Below are 24427 nucleotides of genomic sequence, written 5' to 3' on the forward strand. Positions count from 1 at the left end.
GGTATGGAGGGGAGGTCCTATGAGGAGAGACTGAGGGATTTGGGGTTGTTTTCGCTGGAAAGAAGGCGGCTAAGAGGGGATCTTATTGAAACATATAAGATGATTAGAGGTTTAGATAGGGTGGACAGTGATAGCCTTTTTCCTCGGATGGAAAAAGCTAGCACGAGGGGGCATGGCTTTAAATTAAGGGGGGGTAGTTATAGGACGGATGTCAGGGGTAGGTTCTTTACCCAGAGGGTGGTGAGGGATTGGAATGCCCTGCCTGCTGCGGTTGTAAATGCGCCTAGTTTGGGGGCGTTTAAGAGATCCGTGGATAGGTTTATGGACGAAAAGGGATTGGTTTAGGTTAGAGGGTCATTGTTTTTTTTTAACTGGTCGGCGCAACATCGTGGGCCGAAGGGCCTGTTCTGCGCTGTAATGTTCTATGTTCTATGTTAAAGGTTTCCATTTTGCATCTGAGGGGGGAAAAAAGACAACTTCCAGGAGTGCCTCTTCAGAAGCTCAGTGGTAAATGTTCACGTATTTTGCTGAAAACTTCTTTCCGATAACTGCTTTACCTAATCTGGTATTACACAGGAATTGGAGTCTTACAATTTTCATCTCAAGTGATTCTTTGTCAAGTACCTTCAGAAATATAATTTAAATGTTTCAAGTCAAAATCTTTGTTTGCTCTAATACAGGGCAATGTTTTAGTGGAATGCTGTGCTACTTTAGTAGACTTTTGCATAAATTTAATGCATTGCTGTGGGATTTAGATTTTTTTTCTAATGGAAGCTTACAACCCAACTAATGATGCATATTAATAATGTCAGTTAGGGATGGACAACAAAGTAGTCAAGAAAATGTTTACTTAGCAGTTAACAATGAATGACATGCAATATAAACTGGCCACTGCATTCACATAATAAAAGGCAGTTACATTTCAAAAGCATTAATTATCTGCAAATTGAAAATCAGAATGTTTAGTCATTTATCTGTATATTCAAATTTAAGATGCCTAAGGATAGCAATGGTTCCATTTGCTTTTTGATTCCCCAGTTGCTTCTTCTGATTTGCCAGGAATGGAATTTAAAGGGTTGGCGCTTCCAAAATGGCTATGCTTAGGTGATTTTCAAATCACACTCATAATCATTCCCACTTTTACCAATGGTTCAAACTTTGGCCCTAAGTGTCACCCCCAGGCCAGTCAGAAGAGGGTCTGTAATTTCCTGAAGCCATCAGAAATCCAAGATGTATGTGTGTAATTGTGCATGAGACATAATAAGAACATAAGAACATAAGAAATAGGAGCAGGAGTAGGCCATCTAGCCCTTCGAGCCTGCCCCGCCATTCAATAAGATCATGGCTGATCTGTCGTGGCTCAGTTCCACTTTCCCGCCCTCTCCCCATAACCCTTAATCCCCTCTCTTATCAAAAACCCATCAACCCGCGTCTTAAAAATATTTAGCGAGGCAGCCTCCACCACTTCAACGGGCAGAGAATTCCAGAGATTCACCACCCTTTGAGTGAAGAAGTTCCTCCTCAACTCCGTTCTAAACCACCCCCCTTTATCTTGAGGCTGTGCCCCCTAGTCCTACTGTCTTTTTTGAGCGGGAAGAGTCTCTCCACCTCTATCCTATCCATCCCATTCATCATCTTATACGTCTCAATGAGATCTCCCCTCATTCTTCTAAACTCTAACGAGTACAAGCCTAGTTTATTCAGCCTCTCCTCATAGCTCAACCCCCTCAACTCCGGTATCAGCCTAGTAAACCTCCTCTGCACTCCCTCCAAGGCCAAAATATCTTTGCGCAGGTGCGGCGCCCAAAACTGCACACAGTACTCCAGCTGCGGCCTCACCAATGCCCTATACAGCTGCAGCAAGACCTCCCTACTTTTATATTCAATCCCCCTTGCTATGAAGGCCAGCATCCCACTCGCCTTCCTGACCACCTGCTGCACCTGCAAGCTGGGTTTTTGCGACTCATGCACAAGGACCCCGAGGTCCCTCTGCACCGTCGCCTGCTGCAGTTTTTCGCCACGTAAGTAATAGTCCTTCCTACCATTATTCCTACCAAAGTGGACTACCTCACACTTGCCAACATTAAATTCCATCTGCCATTTCCTGGCCCATTCGCCCAGCCTATCTAGATCCTTCTGCAGACTCTCCACACCCTCCGCACAATTTGCCGTTCCCCCAATCTTGGTGTCATCAGCAAATTTCGACACCCTACACTCGGTTCCCTCCTCCAGATCATCTATATAAATGGTAAAAAGCTGAATAACTCCTTGAAAATGTTCCTGTTGATATTAAATGGTGGAGATCAAGAAAGCTTCAATTTCTGCATATCCATTACAAATCCTCTTTTAAAATCAAGTTTTCACTGTTAGGAAAAGAGAGGTAGTTTTCAGGGATTTATATTTGCATTGGTAAACATTAGAAATGAGATATTTTTTAAGTGGGCTTAATAAAACGTTTCTGTGGAAGAAAGGGCTAAACCAGTGATTAGGATTTATGCTGGACAAAGGTGTTTGTATGAGTGGGTGTTAGTTCAATTCCAACTGTGTTTCTATTATGCATAGAGAAAGCCACACCATGAAGAGGAAATAAGCTCGCAGAAGTATGTAGGCATTGCTTAGCAACTGGAAGCCCTTTTACTGTAGAAAGGCATTTTGGTCTTAGTTTAACTGAATTTGTTTGAATTTGAAGAAGGAGACTAGGGAGTGAACATTTCCCAACACTGTCAGAAGATTGGACAGGACAGGAGTTGCAAAGAGAAAGGCTTCCCAATGAACCAATTAGTCACAGTCAAGATAACTAAGGATTTGAGATAGTAAGGTCTTAAGACAACTGAAGTTAAGAAACCAAAGACCAAGGTTTTGTGCAGAAGAATTCAAGGAAGGGTAAACAATGTGTTCTGAGTTAACGAGGCAATTGCAGTAGCCAGATTTAAAGTGGGAAGACAGACTTCAGTGGTAAATCAAAATTTTGATGCTACTTTAATAGAGTCTAAGAATTGAGAGTTGAAGTGTTTGTCAACAGTTTGTACAGCAGTAAAGACAAAGAAATCCTAAAGGGGGTGGTGTGAAGCATGGATACTGAATCCGCTGCTAAAAGTAGAATGGAGTCATCCTTCTGCTAGATTGCCTCGTTTTCATGCCATGGCCTTCTCAAAGCACAATAGAAACACAATTGGAATTGAATCAACACCCAGCATAAATCTAACTATTGGTTTAACCCTTTCTTCCACAGAAGCATTAAATTAAACCCACTTAAAACTATATCTAATTGCTAATGTTTACCAGTACAAATATAAATCCCTAAAACTGTTTTCCCAATAGTGAAAGCTTGATTTTAAAAAAGGATTGTTTAAAAGAGTCATCAGGAAAACTTGGTCTGGATTTTGAAATGGAAACCGCCAATGGGAAACATTATTGTGAAAAAAGATTTTAAAGTGTTGTTTTGGAGTGGAGTTTAGAGACTGTCATGTGACAATCATCTGAAACAAAATCCACAGACATTCATTTAGGCTCAGAGAAGCCCTTGTATTTGACCACAGCTAATCTGTGTGTACAAAGTGCCTTTGTGTTACTGAGTCATTTGTAACTTAAGATATACTTTGTAATTTATGTTAGTCTTAAAATTTGTGTATATTTGTTAAGATAAAGGGGGAAGTAAAGGAATATTGTATCATAATCCATTTTCATGTTTAATCATTTTTTTCTTGTTGTTGAAACTAATTAACAGTTCTGTTACTCTGTTCCTCCATGTTTTCTAAAAAAAGGCAAAAGTTATCATCTTTTGAGCTAGGCTCCATCCTGGGATCTTCCCATCCAATTACGATACCAACTGGGATCACAATATCATGGATTCCTGATACTTAGCAGCAGATCAGCCTTACATAGGTTCTAGCTGTGCAGATACATGGATTTGGGCCTGTGTCTGTGGGAGTTTGCGCATTCTCCCTGTGGTTGCGTGGGTTTCCTCCGGGCGCTCCGGTTTCCTCCCACACCCCAAAGATGTGCTCTTAGGCTGATTGGTTTTACCAAATTGACACTATTCTCCCCTGAATCTGGCTAAGTTAGGGGTTCCATTCGTAGACATGCAGGGTAGAATAGGTGTAGGGTGATGCGGCGGCGCGGGCTCGTTGGGCCGAAGGGCCTGTTTCCCGTGCTGGGTTGTTCTTTGTTCTTTGTATAAATCTTTAAAACTGCTTCCCCACAATTTTACAAAAAGTGTTTAGATCAAAACTAATCCCATCTCATGGTTCAGATACCAAATTATTCAACTGATATCTTGTAGTAGAAACTAACGCTCTGTGGGGAACTAAAAGCCAACAATGTGTTGGATGGTGTAAACAGTAACAACAATGCTCAAGCCTTTAAGAATCATGTCAAGCCCAATGTATCATTGCGTGCAACATATTGCACATTGGGCTATGTTTTATCCTCAGTCGCAAATACACAGCACTGGCTACTTGTCACACTTATATTTACCCCCGGATTTGTTTGTAGGCTTTAGTAATATTAAATCTTCCTTGTTCAACATGCATAAATGTTATAGAATTATTTTTATTACATCAAATCACAGCCATATATATCCAGAAATCAATAATTCCTAAATAAATCTCTGTATTTCAACATTTCTTATACTTATGACGATACCAGCTATGCTTCCAACCTACAATAGAGTCATAGAGGTTTACAGCATGGAAATAGGCCCTTCGGCCCAACTTTACATTATAATGATGAGATATTGTTACGCACAATTATAATATATGCAGTATAAATTTGCAGGCGATAATATTTTTCATCCATAATTATAAGGCAAACATTTAGTTTGTGTACAAGGACACATATATATAATAGTTATGTATACACATAGGAAAACACTTTGCATTTTGCTTCAAGAAAGCAACATATCAAAGAGTAAAATTAAACCATAAACTGTGAGGGTGAAGCACAAGCAGTTTATGAACATCATCTCAACTGCGATGTGTCGGTGCCATGAACCGTACTGGCAAGTATTTTATCCTATACAATATATGAGGAGGCTTAACAATACTTTTCCTTTGTTGTTTTCTATTTTCATTTTCTTCATGGTTAAAGATTCATGTCTGAGTGGAGCAGAATTGAATTACATGGCTTAAGCAACAATGGGATTGTGATTTATTTCATTGCTACAGGAAAATATCACAGCTTGTGTATCAAGAATAATGGATATCAATGTGGCTACAAAGTGATAACATAAGCAAGGGTTCAAAAATGTCAAGATATGAAAGTAAAGCTCAAGCACTTATGACTGTCATCTGAAATCCGAGTTAGATTACAGCATTGAAATCACTTCATGTCACCTGTCTTTTACACACAAACTGTTTAGATATTGTATAAGGGATTTATTCAGCTTTGAACCTGTCCCTTGCCATCCTCTGACGGTTGGTATTATATGTGCTATTTCTTGCAAAGCGGTTTAATGATGAGAAATAATGTACTTGAAATTATATGTGCAATTCACATTCCAAGATAGCAAATATCTGCGAGGCATTAATGGATTCTCATGAATTGAAATGTAACTTTTAGCAAACTTATTTATACTTTAAATATAAGAACACCCTCAATGATGTCTTACCTGTGTACTCAGCACATGAGAGCTACCTGGCTGCGCCAAATCCTTCATTTTCTCTGGAAGGTCTGAATGTTGACTTTTACAGATATTTGAAAATTGGGCAGGAATATAACATTGATTCATATTATCTTGTATTTTGCATTTAGGCACCAGGAAACCTAGGACGGAATCATATCATTCAGTTAGTTCAAATTCCATTTAATGTCAACAGAATTTCTCTTTCTGGTAAGGGCATGATATCCAGTCTATTAACGGTATTTAATATTTACATTACTTATTTTAATATATTTTGTTCACGGTTAAACAGTTGTTAACTATATAATAAATAAAATGGTTCAGCAAACAATGCACGGACTGCTCTCTAGAGATGTGCACAGAAAGTAAAATCACCTAGCAAATAATCAGGTGGCGAATACAGACACACTGGCTATCTGGTTTACAGTATCTTGCGATGTTGACATCTTGACATGTTAATTAAGAGACCATACTCTGCCATTGTCAGTGTGGTGACGTCTTGCAACCAGATCACTACAGACTTTTCCTATTACCCAGTCTTCATAAAACAATCCATTGCTCAAGGATTCTATTCAATTTGTTATAATGACAGTGTTTAATCACATTGCCTGCTCCATACCAGAAATAAGGTCACATACGTGACCATCGAGCTGTACAGCACATAATGTATGGTTGAGGCTTCTTGCATGAGCTGCCCACAAACATGCACATTATCAGTACAAATATTAGAGACAAAAGGAATATTGTTGAAGCTATATGCACATAGCATTGCTCAATTTATATTGCTATATGCTAGTTATGCAGTATAGCCTTTACACTTAAAGCACATTTGAAATTGTGAATAAAATCATGTGATTGACACACTAATTATGATATTCACATTGCACGAGTTTAATTTCAAGGGTTTCATTAAAATTTTAATATGAATATGGTAGATGCCAATGGATTTAAAATTCTGCCAGTTCTCTCCTCTGAGACTTCACATTGATAAGCTTTACTAGCACGAACTCACATTCTATAAGTTAATTAATCCTTTTATTCCATGACCTGTTATCGCGCTGTGCAGAGACATTTGGGTATATAACTTGCTAAAAGTACATTTGACATTTACCTGCAGTGGATGGCTCAGGAAGGCAACTTTGAAATGCCTGTACAGCCTTGGCAGCCACTGTCGGATCCGAAGCTGAATGACCAATCATGTCTTGCCCGGGACTGCTGCATTCAGTCCTGTTGGGCACTTCTCGCTCCAGTGTTTTTGCTTTTTGAGAAACATTGGTCAAATGGGCTGCTTCCTGCAGGGATGAGGAAAGGTCACATTCAAGGTAGGATCTTGCTTTGGGAAGGTGTCTTCCTGTCGCCCGGTTTGTAGAATCAGGAAGGGGAAAAGTTCCAATTCCACTGTCCAATGTCCTCATCTGACAGCTGGACCCTGAGTTATAGGAAGAGTAAATAAGTGGGTGGAGCAACTGGGAATTCTGGCTGTTACAGCCAATAAAATGGTATTTCTCAGGAAAAAGATGCTAAGAGAATAAACATTAACGTTAAAAATAATCCTCCAAATACTGATACAAACATTGTTGTGATTAAGTTACACAAAAAGCAAAATATAAAATGATACCTCATTGTTTCTGATACACCCTAGTTTCTAACATGCCTTATTCATGTTTATACCTTTTGCAGAGAAACAGCACATCATTTCCTTTATTTGTACAAATATACATCTCTGGAACACTTCATTTGCTGCTGAAACCTTCTTCCATACTTTTGTTACCTCCAGACTTGTCTGTTGCAATTCAATTCGAGCTGACCTCCCATCTTTCATTTCAACACCCCCTTCCCATACAACACATAACACATATTTGTATTTATTTATAATATCTTTACCACAACAAAGCATCCCAAGCCAATTCACTGGAGAGATATAAAGCAAACATTTGGCACAAAAGGAAATATCAGGCCAAACGACCAGAGGCTTGGTCAAAGATATAGATTTTACGGAGCGTCGTAAGAGAGATTGAAGGAGGGCATTCCAGAGCTTTGGGCCTTGGCAACTGAAGGCACAGCCACCAATGGTGGAGTGATGAAAAATTCAAGTGGCCATTCGAAGCCCACCCAAAATTCTTATTTCAACTTGCACTCATTTCCTGTCATCCATCACTTGTGTTTTCTAACCTGCACTGGCCCCCAATTAGGCAACTGCTCAATTTTAAAATTCTCATCCTTGTTTTCAATTCCCCCTCCCCCCATTGTCTTGTCCCCATCTATCTCTGCAACTGCCTTCAGCCAACACCCCTTTGAAATGCACGCATTCCTCCAAATTAAGTTAGGTTGATTGGCCAAGGTAAATTGCCCCTTAGTGTCAGGGGAACCAGTAGAATAAGTTACTGGGGTTAAGGGGATAGGGCTTGAGCGGGATTATTGCTAGTGCAGGCTCAATGGGCCAATTTGCCTTCTTCTGCACTGGAGGGATTTTATTCTATGTAAAATATGCAAAGGACTTTGGAATGTCAGCATTAGAACAGAAAATCAGAAAACGCACCTTCCATCCCAGTTTACTAAAGGAAGAAAATTCACATGCTGATTGTGAAGCAGCAGTGCTAACCACTGTGCCACGCCAATCAACCTAACCCGCACATCTTTGGACTGTGGGAGGAAACAGAAGCACCCGGAGAAAACCCATGCGGACACCAAGAAAATGTGCAAACTCCACTCAGACAGTGACCCGAGGCCGGAAATGAACCTGGGTCTCCAGCACTGCAAGGCAGCAGTGCTAACCACTGTGCCACCTATTTTGGACTATCCACCAAGTGGGCTCATTGGTGTATAATTTAATGAGGCCAGTAGTGGTTGCAGCTCAGAGTTACCATTGCTGCTACACTGACAATGCACTCAGTGTGGGCTAGAATGAACAGCATAAGTTGTAGTTTATGTCAGAATCAAATGAGATACCTGGAAATTAAAAGTTTAAGGGTCTGAACAGTTTCATCCATGATTTCTGGATTCCTGCAGGGCAGAATAACTTTTTGAATAATTATTGTTTTGCTGGTGTCCTGCTCACACAGACTAGCACTTGCTGCTCACTGTTCATAGAATCCCATAGTCCATAAGAAGGCCATTCAGCCCATCGAGTCTGCACTGACCACAATTCCACCCAGACCATATTTCCATAACCCCATGCAGTTACCCTAACTAGTCTCCCTAGCATTAAGGGGGTATTTAGTATAGACTATCCACCTAAGCCGCACATCTTTGGACTGTGGGAGAAAACCCACGCAGACAAGGGGAGAACATGCAGACTCCGCACAGACAGTGACCCAAACCAGGAATCGAATCCAGGTCCCTGGTGAGACAGCAGTGCTCACCCCTGTGCCACTATGCTGTTTCTGAGGACGGGACATTGTTGACACCCTACAATGGTCTTGGCTTCTCCGAATCAGGAATGGCATTTCCTCCAGACATACCATTACCAAGCAAAAGGAAGAGGGGAATTGACAGGGACTGGGGCAAAAAAAAATGAGCCACACGGTCCTTTTAGAGAATTCAAACTAGTATCAGGTTATAAAATGACAACACAATAGTCCCTTATGCCACTACACATCCACGTCAATACTCATTACCTGACAAAGGCTCATTGGCCCGAAACGTTAACCCCACTTTCCTTTCTCCACAGATGCTGCCTGAAGTTCTGAGTCTTTCCTGCATTTTCTGGGACAGAAATGACACTATAACTTTGAAAGAAAATTAATATAAGCAAAAGCTTTTATCTAACCCAAATCGATCTATGTTACCTCTATGGTATGTTATAGTTATCCAATATGGCAAAGGAAGCAAATAAAGCTTTTCAGTTTATACAGAGAAGTCACAATTGAAAAAAAAATGTTTCCAACAATACTTCTTGCATCTACATGGCTTTTTGCCCTGCCTTGACTGAAATAAAATGATTTACAATTGAAAGATTATTAGTCGGAATCTTAGGACCTGCAGTGACAAATTTTGTACGTAAGTACAATTTTGATTTTGCAGTGGTAATGACAACAAGACTGTCATCAGTGTCATTCCTCCACTGTAAATGACAGCAATTCTGGGAGCCAGGACATGTGTAAATATTGCTGAAATCCAGAAGTTGCTGTCATTGATTCTATGCTTTTCCTGAGCTTGCTAATTGACAGGACAAGTGAATTGACAAAAATTTCTCCGTTGTCAGAACCCTTCAAAAAGAGATGTATCTTGTTGAACCTGGTGTAAATGGGATTTTAAAGGTGTATTAAGCCGATAATTGCTGCTGAACACCCTCAGAGGTCCTGGAGAGCCAATGTAAAATTTCTGGACATTATAACAAATTCAACATGGTTTAAAACTCATTTTTAACGTTCATTTATGTTTTTTCAGTTTCCACCTTAATTGAATTATAATCAATTCACGCTCTGAAAATTTAAATCAAAAGTGAAGGACGGTCACTTTTAATTTCCTGGTTTGCTTTGTATGTCAGACGCTTGGAGATCTCCGTATTTAGGTACCAGATTTAAGCTGCCATCGGGAAAGGGAAAATCAGGCTGAGGAAGTGGTTAGACTTTTATGGGCAGTTTGCTTCACGGTCAGCAGTGAGCATCATTGCTCTTACACTGACCACAAAATCCACCTCAATGTTTTCCTGTCCCAGTGGAAGTATTTATCACTGTATACTGAACCACTCCACTCCCCCAACCACCTCCACCACAGCCCCTTCTCCTTCACACAAATGCTGTTGGCACTTTTTTTAAGAAGACCTGACCTCACCTGATATCAATTGTATAACTTAATAGATCCCATTACTTGCAAATTTCTCTCTTGTTGCCTAGTTGATGTTACAAGTTTTTTTTTGTTTTGTCTGTTAATAGGAGGCACCCCAAGAGTTAATGAATTGGGAACAGTAATGAAGAAAATAACTGGCTTATTATTTTTCTTGCAGATCAATTCTGTGCTTTATAAGCCTTCCTTTCTCAAAATTCTTTGACTTTATCTTCTTCATTAAAACCTTACTTTTGCTGAGGAAAGCCTCAGTCTAGTTAAAAAAAATGCTTCCATCTGGCACTAATCTCTCACAGAGATTGGAGAGTTTCATCCTGATACTGGCCATCTTAAAGAGCACAAAGGACACTCACAAAACATTTTTATTTCGAGTCATGGAGGTTTACAGCATAGAAACAGGCCCTTCGGCCCAACTTGTCCATGCCACCCCTTTTTTAACCCCTAAGCTTGTCCCAATTGCCTGTGTTTGGCCCATATCCTCTGTATCCATCTTACCCATGTAACTGTCTAAATGCTTTTTAAGAAGATAAAATTGTAGCCACCTTACTATTACCTCTGGCAGCTTGTTCCAGATACTCACCATCTCATGTGCGAAAAAGTTGCCTCTCTGGACCCTTTTGTATTTCTCCCCTCTCACCTTAAACCTATGCCCTCTAGTTTCAGACTCCCCTACTTTTGGGAAAAGATATCGACTATCTATCTTGTTTATGCCCCTCATTATTTTATAGACCTCTGTAAGGTCACCCCTAAGATTCCTATGGTCCAGAGAAAAAAGTTCCAGTCTATCCAATCTCTCCTTATAACTCAAACCATCAAGTCCCGGTAGCATCCTAGTAAATCTTTTCTACACTCTTTTTAGTTTAATCATATCCTTTAAAAAACAGTTCCTGATTGCTTGATCTTCCCCTCTTATTGTCTACATGGGAGTCTCTCTGCAAAGATGCACTTCTTCCTGCTAAAGGGATTTAGGAGTGGGAATAAGGCTACTTCAACCAAGGTTACATTATAACGCCAGCTCATTTCCACACATATTTCTTTCCCCATCTTCCCTCTCTGCATTTCCTTCACAACTTGGCGACCTGATCACAATCGAGGGCTTGGTTGTGAAATGGACCAAAATTGGAAGCGGTACAGCCTCAGAAACATTTCCTTTATACTCCAATTCCAAGCCTTCTCTGGCACTTTCTGGGAGGGGAAGTTGTGCAGTGAGTAGTTGGCTGAGAGGGGGAGAGTGTGCACAGTGTGCTGGCTGAAAGAAAAAAAATTGGCATGTAGCTCTCCAGAAAACCACTCTGGAAGAGTGTCTTTGCTCTCATGTTGGCGGTTGCACAGAGATTGGGGTGCTAAATTTAAAGGGCATCCAATGTGCACTGAAAAAAATACGCCCTACCTCCGCACCCCCCCCCCAACTGATATGAGGGACTCCCACACAAGCATGGAGGCAACCCAGTCCCCCAGAAGGAAGGACCAGTGGAACCTCCCCCCCCCCCCACCCCCCACCCCCCACAAGCACCAGAGGAACCCACCTCACCCAACTGATAGGGAGAACCCCCCCACAAACAATGCGGCAACCCCCCAAACAATTAAGGTAAAACTCCCCCCAGTGGGAGTCCCCAAAAGGCTCACCCCTGTCATTGTCCCTAGCATGTCCCTCTCCCCAGTGAGGGCTATACTTACCTTTGGTTGCTCAGTAGGTTCCCCTCGACTGCCTCACATTTTGCAAAAGCAGCTGTAAACCTCCCCAGTGGAGTTGGGGAATTCTTAATGTGGGGGTAAATATATGGTGGGGAAGCCCTTTAAATGGATGTAAATTTATTAAAATGGACTTAAGTGAAGTTGCTGCCCTGTCACCGGTGAGGACGGGGAAAACAAGAGAACAAGATCTCACTGCCGCGATTCTCGTTTCATCAGTCTGGCAAGATTTTCTGCTGGTGTTGCCATTTTCACCAAGGGCGAATACCAGCTTATATGTCTTGGTGGTTTTGTGTGACATAATAAGGCCTGTGCTAAGGCGAGAGGATATTATACCCAGTATGATAGGGTTTACAAATAGATCCCACTGGGACCAAGTTATGGAAGTTTCACTGGTGTCCATATAAAGATGCTCAAATGGGATGGCAAATTGTTTATTTAAGGCTGATCTGGATAGCTCCAGGATGATAGCAGGTATTGAAATTTCCAAACCACTTGAATTGGTGGGAACCTAATCTGTATTTATTCGAGCATGCATGTCTACTACCAATATTAACTGCCAATTATCTTCAGGATAAACATGCATTCTACCAAAGACACAAATAATAATTGATCCAAATCTCATCATGCCTAACTACGTTTATGAGATAGTAATAGTTCTTTTATGTCAAACATCCTAGCAGTCATATCCTTCTTGAGGAATCTCTGTACCAACATGAAAGCAATGTTAATAACGGATAACATCAATCAAGCAAACAAAATTCCAATGATTAGATTAATTTGTCCTTCAGTTATCAATATAAATTGAAAGAACAACAACTGAGTGTATTTTGTTTTGTCGACTTAACAGGACTTCAAAAATCCTAAATGATGAGAGATTCAGAGTTGTGGAGGAGCAAATGGATTTAGGTGTCCATGCACACAAATCGTTTAAAACTAGTGAACAGGTACAAAAAGTAATTAAATGGCAAATTGAATGTTAGCCTTTATCTCAAGAGAGTTGGATCACAAAATTGAGAAAGTTGTGCTTCAGTTGCACAGAGCCTTAGTCATACCCCACCTAAAGTACTGCATTCACTTTTGGACATCGCATGAAAGATATATTGGATTTAGTGAGCTACAGCATAGATTCATCAGAATTATTCCAGGCAGAAGGGTTAAATTATAAGGATAAGGTGCAGAAACTTGGTTTACACGCCCTTGTGCTTAGAAAGTTGGGGGATGATCTGATCAAGATAAGTGATAAGAGTGATAAGTGATTCAACAGGAGAAATGCAGGAAACTATTTCCTCTTATGGAGGGATTTCAGAATAAATGAACATAGCCCTAAAATCAGATCCAGGTCATTTAAACTGAAATCAGGATGCACACAATGAATGTCTGTAGAAACTCAAATTCTCAAGAGGCTGTGAATGGTGCTAATTGATAATCATTCATTCACAGGATGTGATAAGGTGGCACTTAGAAGGTTACTATGCAAGATAAGAGTGCATGATGTTGGGGTAATATATAAGCATAGATAGAGGACTGGCTAACTAACAGGAAAACTAACTAGATGAGTCTCACAGGGATAAGTCCTGGTGACTCAACTATTTGTAATACATATTAACGATTTGGATGACGAGATGGAGTGTATTGTAGCCAAATTTAATGATGATACAAAGCTAAATAGGAAAGTAAGTTGTGAGAGAGACACAAAGGCTGGAATTTTACCAGCATGCCTGCCCCGTTTCCGGGGATGGGCAAGGCTCAGAGAACAGCATTCTCCGAGCCTCGGGCAGAATCATTTGAACCTTGCGCAGATGTGCCAGTAAAATTCCACCCAAAGAATCTGCATAGAGATATTGATGTATGCTAAGTGAGTGGGCAAAAGTTGGCTACAAAGGAGGTTGACCATTTTGACAGGAAGAACAGAAAAGTAGAATATTATTTAAACGAACATGAATTACAGATTGCTGCAGTACAGAAAGATCTGGATGTACGTGAATCACAATAGGTAGCAAGCAGGGACAACAAGTCATTAGGAAGGCAAACTGGATGTTGGCCTTTATTGCAAGGTGGATGGAATATAAAACTTTGAGGTTGTGGGAGAATCTAGGATCAGAGGACATAATTTCAGAGTGAGGTGTTGCCCATTTAAGACAGAGATGAGTAGTGAATTTGTGGAATTCCTTACTGTTAAGGGTTGTAGAGATTGGGTCATTAAGTGCGTTAAAGGCTGAGATAGATTTTTAATCAGTAAAGGAATCAAGGGTTATGGCAATAAGCAGAAGAGTGGAGCTGAGGATTATCACATTAAAATCATGATCTCATTGAATGGCAGAGCAGGTTCAATGGCAGAATGGCCTACTCCTGCTCCTACATCTTATGGTGTGATGAAAGCGAAGTCTTGGTATAATTGTACAGGATGTTCATTAGAGCACAACTAGAATACTGCATATGGTTTTGGTCTCCTTTGATTACATTGGAGGCAGTTCAGAGGTGTTTTGCCAGGTTGATTCCTGGAATAAAAGGGTTTTCTCATGAGGAAAGATAGAACAGTTGGGCCATACCCATCGTAGTTTCAAGAATGAGAAGCGAAAGAAACGTGTTAGATATTAAGGAGGCTTGACAGGATAGAGTTGAGAGGATGGCCTGGATTTTCCTCTCCATTATTGTGGAAAAGGCAGAGGAGACTGAAATCAGGAAGTCACACCACAACACTGGCAGCTGTCATTTATTGGGGTCTGGAATGGGGCTGTGTTGAGATTTGCCTATGAATGTGCGTGACTGGAGGAAGCTGCTATTTTAGATGGGCAGCTGTTAGGTCCGATTTTCATTAGTCAGGTGTGGGAATGATTGTACAGAGCAGAACTGATTAAGACCAGATCTAAACTTTGTGGAGTCCTCTTGACAGTCGGGGTGCCTTTTCTCAGAATATGGTATACCTTTGTATATATCCCTGGGACACCTTTTATGGAGGCTGTGCCCTTTGGGCGAGGCTAGATAGCCTTTAGGATTGTTAAAATTGGACATGAATGTGCATAAACTCATTGGAACTGTCAAGCAAGCTGTAAACAGCAACGGTCAAAAGTGTTAAAAGGAAATGTTCGAAGCAACTGTTAAAAGGAACCGTGAAGCTTTCAGGGCATTTAAAATTCCTGTTTTGTAAATCTTTGAAAAACATGTCAATACAGTGAAATAGCAAGCTAGCATAGCATAGCTTGCTATTTCACTCTATTGACATAAACCTGAGGGTTATCATTGTTGGATTAGTGCTACAGATTCGATTTCATAATCTTCCATTATCATGGTGGGGCGTCTGCCATTTCAAAGGTTGATTTATAGCTACAAATGTTCATAGACTGTTTGAAGTAGGATGGTGAATGCCAATGCTTGTTTTTAAGTGATTACATAGTTGAAGGAATGTGAATGTAGCAAGTGAGTTTTTATAAATAAGAGTTTTTTTAAAAAAATGAATAACGTATGCAATTCGAATTTTATTTTACATATTCTCAGCATAGATCCTCAGGTCAGCCATGGTGGATACTGGGTGAGTTGGCATGGGAGGCGTAAGGGCAAAGAGTGGCGTGTGAGGGGCTTGGATTTACGTGTGGTCTCACTAAGTTGGCACAGAGGCTATAAAGGGCCTTGGAGGCGAGTAGATTGGCATAGAGGCTACAAGGAGCCAGAGAGTGAGTAGAGGGACATCGGCTGACATGGAGGATAGTGGGGCAAGAGGAGATTAGAGGGATAGCAACTGACCAAGCCTTTTTGCTTTTTGTATGCCTGAGCATTGTTTAATTTTGATGAGTAGATCTTATTGCTGTATTATATCAGAACAGCTTGGTTAATCCTGGAGAAATAAATCTTTAGTACTGCAGCAAGGATGCTGTCAGGAATCCATAAGCTTTGCTATGTCTAGCATACATCTTTTAAGATCACAGGGAGCGAATGGAATTGGCTGAAAACTGGCATTTTTGATGCTGGGGAGCTCATGAGGCAGAGATGAACCATCCTCTTGCTGTTTCTGGCTGAAAATGCACTCAAGTGCTGGGCCCTGCCATCATTTAGGTAGAGATATTCATGGAGTCACCTTCACCCATATTGTCTACTGTCATTCATGTGTTCTGACATGCTCTTCAGCATTTCTCATTTAATTAGATTCAGTTGCCTAGCTTGATAGTAGTGGCCAAGTGAGGAACATGCTGGATTATGAGGTTACATACTGTGGTGGTGTGAGGTGTTATGGTTCATCAGAGCTGTTGTGGTTATGTACACTTGTATGTGCATGATACAGTCTGAAGCTATGGATAGTGATGGTAGAGATCTAGTTGACTGAGTCATCAATGCGGCCTGGGATGGGTTACAAACCCAGAGCTTCTGGCTCAGAGAAAGAAATGTTACCTACAGTGCCACAAAACATTTTGTTACATATTGTGGTGGAATACAATTCCACTTTGCTCTGATGGCCCATACTGCCTCATGAAAACTTAGTTTTGAGCAATTAGAGCGGATGTGACTCAATTCTATTTCACATGTGGTGGTGTCACACATCAAGATGACGGGTGTCCTGACTGTCAAGATGGAACTTCATCGCCACAAGGATTGTGGAATAGTTTAACGAGGTTATTGAATTTTAACCATGAACATAGCACTAGAGCACGTACTATATTGACAAGACTAAGTGACTTTAGAAGACTTTCCTAACAACCCTACACAGTAATGGAGATGTATGAACTCCAAGCAAATAGAATTAGTATTATATTGATTAAATCCTTAAAAACAAGCAAAATAAAAATCTGGTTAAAGTCAAGAATTAAGAGAATATGTATGAACCTCAATACTAATAACCAGAACATTATGTACAGTGCAATGATGTACCTGAATTGCTCAGTTAATTGGAACATCATCTGGGGATCCACAGTTAATACAACAACTATTAGATGGATATTATTGAATTGCATTGCATTAACTTTAGAAGTCATGAAAGAATTTTGAGCATGAAAATAAAAGTAAAATACAGTGAATGCTAGAGATCTGAAATAAAAATAAAATTCTGCAAAGCTTTGCAGATCTGGCAGCTTCTGAGGAGAAAGAAAGAGTTAACGCTTCAAGTTCAATATGATTCTTTTTCAGAACTTTTGAGCAATCTACCTTCAAGAGATTAAGTGGGGTTGAAATCATGATATTAAAATGGTGGAAATGTATTTAAATGGAATTAAAAATGTTTTACACTGTTTAACAACACTATTTTTCTGTAACATTTACCATGCACTTTTCCTTTTGATTGTGGTACAATGGACTCAGACACTACTTATGCTATCTGTTCCGTAATGGGGTTCTGGAGCCCTCACAGAAATCAGTTTTAATTTTTTCACTGCTTTTTTGTATACAAAATATATTTATTAAAAGCTGCCATACCGTATACATCTGCAGCTTTAACTGCCATACCGTATACATCTGCAGCTTTAACTGCCATGTACTTGTGGAATAAGTCACATGCAAGATCGTTGGAGAACAAATCGTGACAGTGAGAAGGAGCTGTGTCAAATATGGAATAAGATCCCAGAATTTTCAGAACATGAAAAATTAAAGAGAACAGCTCAGTACTCTTCTGTGTATCAGATTTCAGAAGTAGTAATCTTACTCATAGCCAATATATTGAGAAGACGCAGTACAAAAATCAAATGAAAATTTTAAAGGACACCTTGGAGAAAAGGCTATTTTAGCCTTGACAGTGATCAATGAATGTAACCTGAAAAAGCTTCTCATGTTAAAATGTTTCTGAACTACCTACATTTGCTGGAGAGATTTTGGATATTCTTTTATAACATTTGCCCAGTTTTCAGCAGACCAGACATGAACCGACTAGAGAAAATGATGATCCTAGTTTATATACTTTCCGTACCTATTATTTGATCTTGGCATGTGGATTCAATGATGACTTCCTTCACGTTATCTGGATTTACATTTATTTTCCCAGGGGCACTCATAATCTGCAGCAATCACAAATGCATTGAAACATTTTAGATTTCATAAGTAGCAAAAATATGAACATTAATGAACTAACTACAAAACACACCATTTTTGTTTGGAATTAAATATTGAGCCAACCATAGTAACTTCTTAACCTTATAACATGTTGCTGTATATTTTGGGTGAATCATTATTTTTTCATTACTCCTAATACAACGCAGCAAATTACAATTACATTCGACAGAAGAGTCTGCTTCTGACTTGACAGTCTTTTCTTCAACATATTCTGCAGGTTGCAAAAGCTTCTCTTTTCTTAGCACCCACTGACATAATGAGGACTCAGACAGTAAATGTAAGTATGTCACTGAAAAGGTCATTCAAACTTTTATCCATGATGGCAAACATATTCTAAACATAATTAGGTGACCAACTGGTAGAGTAAGTGCAGACCCCAAGCCTGAATACCAGCCGTGACAGATATTAATGCTCAATTTTACATTTTGATTCAATAGAAGCTTCCAATAAAACTAGCTCATTAATTGGGCTATTCTTCTATAGTTGAAATGGTGCACATTATACTGCAGAGTGAGATTGGCAACCAATGTGCCTATGCAGCAGTTCAAAGTTTTGCACACATTGCTTAACTGTCCAAATCCACACAACTGTCAATGTTAATTGATAACTTATTAGTTTGTAAAACATATCAATCTGTACAGACAGTGGCACCGAACCCTGCACAGGGTTGGTGTATCCAACAATAAGGACAGCAGACCAATTGTGCTACAGAAGTGCTTTCTGCTATTTTGTTACAATTTTTGTCAGGTATTTGTATCAGAATGATATTTGTAGGCTGTTGCATGCAGCCAGTCAACCCAAGTTATATTGCTGGCTGCATCTTGCGTTCCAAGTAACAATCATGCCACTCAAGTCTTAGCCAAGCACAATTTCCAACTGGGCAAAGTCTAACCATCTCCCCTTGATGTTCAATGGCATTGACAATGCTGAATCAACCACCATCAGCAAGTTGGGGTAAGTATTGAATGAAACTTAACGGGACTAGTCAAATAAGTACAGTGACTATGAAAGCAAGGTCCAAAGCTGGGTATTCTGTAGAAAGATGCTCACTTCCTGAGCTTTGTTGAGTTGACTTGCCTTGAGCTGACTCACGAAGGCCATTATTTATAAAGAGCAAGACAGGAGTGTGATGGAATACTCCTTCTTGCCTGGATGAGCACTCGTCAACATAATCCAGAACAGAGCAGTTCATTTGACTATTAATCTATCCACCACCTTAAATATTCACTCCATCCCAGCACAATGGAAACAGTGTGCATCATCTACAAGATGCACTGCAATAACTCACTAAACTTTCTTCAATGGCACCTCCTAATCCTGAATCTCTAAGGCCTAGAAGAAGTACAACAGGCACATGGAAACACCACCATGATTAAATTCCCCTGGAAGTCATGCATCAATAAATTTGGAAATGTAACACTGTTCCCTCAAATTTACTGGGTCAAGATCTGGAACTCCCTACCTATTAACACCGTGGGAGTAGCCCACCGCATTAACTGAAGGGATTCAAGAAGGCAGTCAGTGTACACTCAGTCTTCAGCCATTAGGCTGGATTTTACTCAGGGATTGGGTTTATCCCCCAACCAGAAGAAAAGTTAGTTCCAAACCGACTGACTTTAAATACAGCTGCCCTGCAGCATCAACATGTTGGAGATGGCCTTAACAAGCTGACAGTGGGACATTTGCCCTACAATGATTGGCATCTCTTGCACTCCCAACAGCAGCTGGGCTCAATAGTGGGTGCTGTCAGGACTCCAAGATTGAAGTTGGACTTTGGACTCAGGCATGTACCAGGTTTCTTGGGTATGGATGGACATGACAGCTTTGGAGGCCAGGAGGGAAAGCACAAAGAGGGATACAATCTCGATGTGCACAGAGCACCCTCTGAAGGAGTACCTCTCCTTTCTTTGTATCTGTTAGCCAATTTTGCTGAGTAAAATGGCCTCACCACTTTTGCCCGTCTTCCGCTGGTCAGGGTCTAAAGTGGGCAATAATGGGCTCTGCAAATCCCTCAATAGGCCTAAAAGCAGGATGTCTGGAGAGCACCTTATCCAATGTCATATTATGGGGCATTGTAAGGACTGGGTGAGAAGACAGTGGGACCCAACATGTTTTCCCTGCCTCCTGCCAAAAACACACCCAGTGGAGGGTGTCTGGAAAATTCAGCCCGTAGAGCCATTAAGTCATCATGGTACAGAAGGAAGCCATTCAGCCCATTGAGTCTATAGTGGCTCTCTGTCTAACAATCCAATATAAGTGCCCTGCTTTTGGTGTTTTGGTGTATTCATATAGTAAAACTTGACAGTCTTGATGACCTAAGAAAATAGGATTCAATTTATTCCTTACTATGCTTACCAATTCCATGTTGAATTATATTGCACCTCTATCTTGAAATTGAAAATGGAAAAAAAGAGTGATGAATACAGTGTATCTTAAGTATAAGTCACCATAGATACTAACTACTCAACCAAGAGCATATTTGCAAAGAAATAACACAAAAAGGATCATGGGAATTCTACTGAATCAACATATAATTTGATGTGAAGGAGCATAGCTCCTGTTTAGTTTCTCCTTAATATAACAAAGACGTAAGGCTAGTAAGATTTTTAAAGTTACATAAATGACAAGCATAATATGGAGGCAATGATTCTGCCTTCTTTGGCTCTGCTGCCTCCACTGAGACATTCCCACATTGATTATCCATCAATGAAGCAACATTGTGTAATTCCAGTAATAATAGATGGAGCCAACATAATACTCCAGAATTCACATCAAAAAGTCATGATACATACTGATGTTACCCTAAACTGATCTGTTAGCATAAGGCTACCTTCCCAAGTTTGGCAATGGTATGCTGCAAAGTCAATATAATATATGCAACGATGTTACATGGGCCACAGTAACCTTAAGAATTCTAATTTGTTCCCAAAATTACAGTACCATTACATAATTGCAGGCACAGGTTGCTCAACTGCATAAGTCCAAATAGGCTGACATTATTTGATATGTTTCTCTATCAGCAGACAGGTTGGCTTAAAGCAGAGGCTGTCTTTGGTTGTTGCTGTGCTTCTTGCTGAAGCAGCCAGGGAACAGACATTTTCTCTAACTTCTGCTCAGTGATCTCATGAACATGGACAATGAAACGCGTCTCTTGATTCAAGAGATGGGATCCTACAAAAAAAATGTCTGTTCCCAGGTGTCACAAGTTAGGCACAAAGCACAGATAAAAGAGAGGCTTGACAAACACAAACAAACATATTGGAATTTGCCTTTGTACATACAAATACATAATAAAGGAATGGATTATCTGTCATAAACTATTAATGACTAATGATTGTATAGTAAAAGTCTAAGATCATATTAATAATGCTTTGTTATACTATTAGTAATACCCCAAAGCATGATATCTGTTGACCAATAATAAATATTGTTTAGTTGTGGTATTTATTCAGCCAACTGTCCTGTACATACCATTTTTAATTAGGAGCAATTAAGAGTTAAGGCAAGAATAATTTATGTTATGATCTCAATCAATTCATAACACTACAAAGCTAATTTTCTGTTAATGACAATTTTGATAGACAACCATTTTTTCAAAAACGTACATTTGCTTTTATGCCAATTTTTATTCAATCTTTCGAGAAATAATCATTAATTATTTTTGAAAATCTCATAACTCTCTCACCTGATTATGGCTGAACATATAAAAGGCTGAGTATAATAAAGATTTTTCCAGATGCAGAGTGTCATTCTTTCATGATAAAATGTTATACAAAGCTCATTTTACAGTGTAGATGCACAAGACAGAGTCAGGCAGAATGGATTCAGCAAGATGAAGGAGACAACCTGACACAGGTCAGAATGAATTATAAGATATCCTTAACTGTTTCCATTTACATAATTCAAATGTGTCTCAGCATTTTTCGTATTATCATATCCAGCTAATGCAGTAAAGTGAGCTCAAATTATACATAAAATATGAAAGTTTTGAATTTTTCTACAAAAACAAGTGGAAAAAAAGACAAAGCATTCTCTCCACAAACAAAAAGATCATTTCTTTTTTAAAAGAGAAAAATCACAATCAACATGTATCGCTTAAGTGCTTGCTTACAGAAGCTATACTTTCGTCCATCATATTAAATGAACCGCGGCTGAATAAAATTACTCTGATAAGGGGTTACAATTCACTATCAAAGTTCTAGATCACAAGGATTGAATTTCCTGCATGTTGCACATTTCCCGACTTCCAATTCACTCTGATCTCAATGACAATACAAGGTCAGTTTTAGCTATGCTCCTTTGTCTAGGTACCGTAATAGCAATGATGCAAAAGATATCTGCATTTAGACATCTAACTAATCGTAGTGGAAAGTCTGAACAAAAGCTTTCTTGAAAATATTTGGTTTTTCCTTAGAGCTTAAAATTAAATGACAATAAAAATAAGGTCAGATTTTCCATTGTTGAAAAATTAGTCAACTGGAAATTTAAAAAGAAAAGTATGCATTAGGTGGCAAAGCTTCATAAATAAAAAAGCAAGCTTTCAACTAATTTTATGTGACAAATTTATACAAATGAATACAAAATTTGCTTGCAATTGTTTGGAAATTATTTTTCTCCTCATTCCTCTTAGATTTCCCAGTTTCATAAACCATCCCTTGATTCGGAAGGCAAGGTAACCCTCTGCAGGAGTTGTCAATCAGAAAGAGGCAGCTCAAAAATAACAGGATAAATTGGTTAAAATATGTCAGTGGACAGACCAGCAGAATGTGACAGTTGATGACGACCAGTGCAAAGTGCAGCGCATAGAAAGAAATTTGGGCAGCATAGTGGTTAGCACTGCTGTCTCACAGCACATGGGTCCAGGGTTCAATTCCAATCTCAAGTCACTGTCTGCGTGGAATTTGCACATTCTCCCCATGTCTGTGTACATTTCCTCCGGATGCTCCAGTTTCCTCCTACAGTCCAATGATGTGTGGGTTACGTTGATTGGCCATGTTAAATTGACCCATTAGTGTCAGAGGAACCAGCAGGATTAATATGTGGGGTTATGGGGATAAGGCCTGGGTGGGATTGTTATTGGTGCAGACTCATTGGGCCAAATGGCCTTCTTCTGCACTGTATGGATTTTATGATTCCGTAAAATATAGTTGGGGAACTAGCACCCTTGAATAGTGTTGGAATAGCTGAGGCTGAAACAAAAAGACCCCTCAGAATCCCAGCAGATTCCAACATGTTCAACTAATGCAGAGCAAACAACAAAAGGGGGCAACAGAACTTGGACTACATGGTGAATGCCATATAAATCAGTGGAAGTCTGTACAGCATTCTGATAAGACTATTGAATACTTTGTCCAAAATAAGTGTGACTCCCTCCGTGTCAGGAGTCTGAATTATGAAATATTTGTGGTGTGGAAATACGTACTTAAGAGGTGATCTTATAAAATAAATGGTAGTTAAGGAAATGAGGAAGTTAAATTTGTAATAGTATATAACTTTTAAGTAAATTGCAGTAAATAGGGCAGACATTTAAAAAAAAAATGCAGGACTGATGGATATCATTTTTTCACAATAAGGATGATCAATGTATCAGATGGATTTCCAGGAAGAGTAGTGGGGTCAAAATTCTTGGAATCTCTTAAACAACAATGGAAGGACGTCAGGATCTTTCTGGATAGATAATTTAAGATGGACTAAATGGGGTTTCCTATCCATAATTATCATATGACCAGCATATATATCGGGTTTCCCTCATAGCTTTCATTCCGTCCTATGAGAGCAGCGTTTCACCTTCACTTCCCTTTTCTCCAAGATACAACAGATTAATTTGAGCAATATTTTCAAAATGAAAACAGAAAAGTAAATTTATTATAATTTGCAGGCTGCCAACAAATTGTAAGAATGTATGATTTCGAAACATTTGACCCCGAGGATATGATTTGGTTAGCACTACTTAAAAAAACCCAAATATTCCTGCAAGACACACCTATTACCAATTCTCAAGCGGCAAATACAAACCTAATCAACAAATTTAATGCCCAATTTGTGTTGCCAATTCGAGTAGGTGGAGTCAGGAAATTTTTTTTTGCTTGCTTGATCCACCTCCGGGGAAAGCACCCTAAAGGGTGCTTCAGTACAGGGGAGTGTGGGATACAGTTAGGCCCAATCTGCAGATTGGAGGTGACCACAAGGGTTGCTGGGTGCCAAGGCAGACCATTTAAAAGGTCCACCTTAGTTCTTCGGGACTTCATTTCAGTTACTTGCTTATGTTTTTGGCCCTCCAGTCCTCATCCACAC

At 39.6% G+C, this 24427-nt stretch overlaps 1 protein-coding gene across 9 annotated transcripts in view; it reads right to left on the reverse strand.

Moving 5' to 3' along the window:
* nckap5l (NCK-associated protein 5-like) overlaps positions 1-24427 on the reverse strand; it is a 567643-nt gene that overhangs the window by 50148 nt on the left and 493068 nt on the right. For 8 of the 9 annotated variants that reach the window (XM_080199314.1, XM_080199316.1, XM_080199313.1 and 5 more), the window contains 3 exons: positions 17991-18078; positions 6732-7049; positions 5609-5763 (listed from right to left, as the gene is read on the reverse strand). In XM_080199314.1, coding sequence (XP_080055440.1) covers positions 5609-5763; positions 6732-7049; positions 17991-18078 — 561 coding nt within the window. Of the gene's footprint in view, positions 1-5608; positions 5764-6731; positions 7050-9237; positions 9326-17990; positions 18079-24427 lie in introns of those variants that run through there. The other variant, XM_080199322.1, reaches the window with a different exon arrangement.

This window comes from Carcharhinus amblyrhynchos, chromosome 11, assembly GCF_965287045.1.
Source record: "Carcharhinus amblyrhynchos chromosome 11, sCarAmb.v2.hapA, whole genome shotgun sequence".
Taxonomy (NCBI): domain Eukaryota; kingdom Metazoa; phylum Chordata; class Chondrichthyes; order Carcharhiniformes; family Carcharhinidae; genus Carcharhinus; species Carcharhinus amblyrhynchos.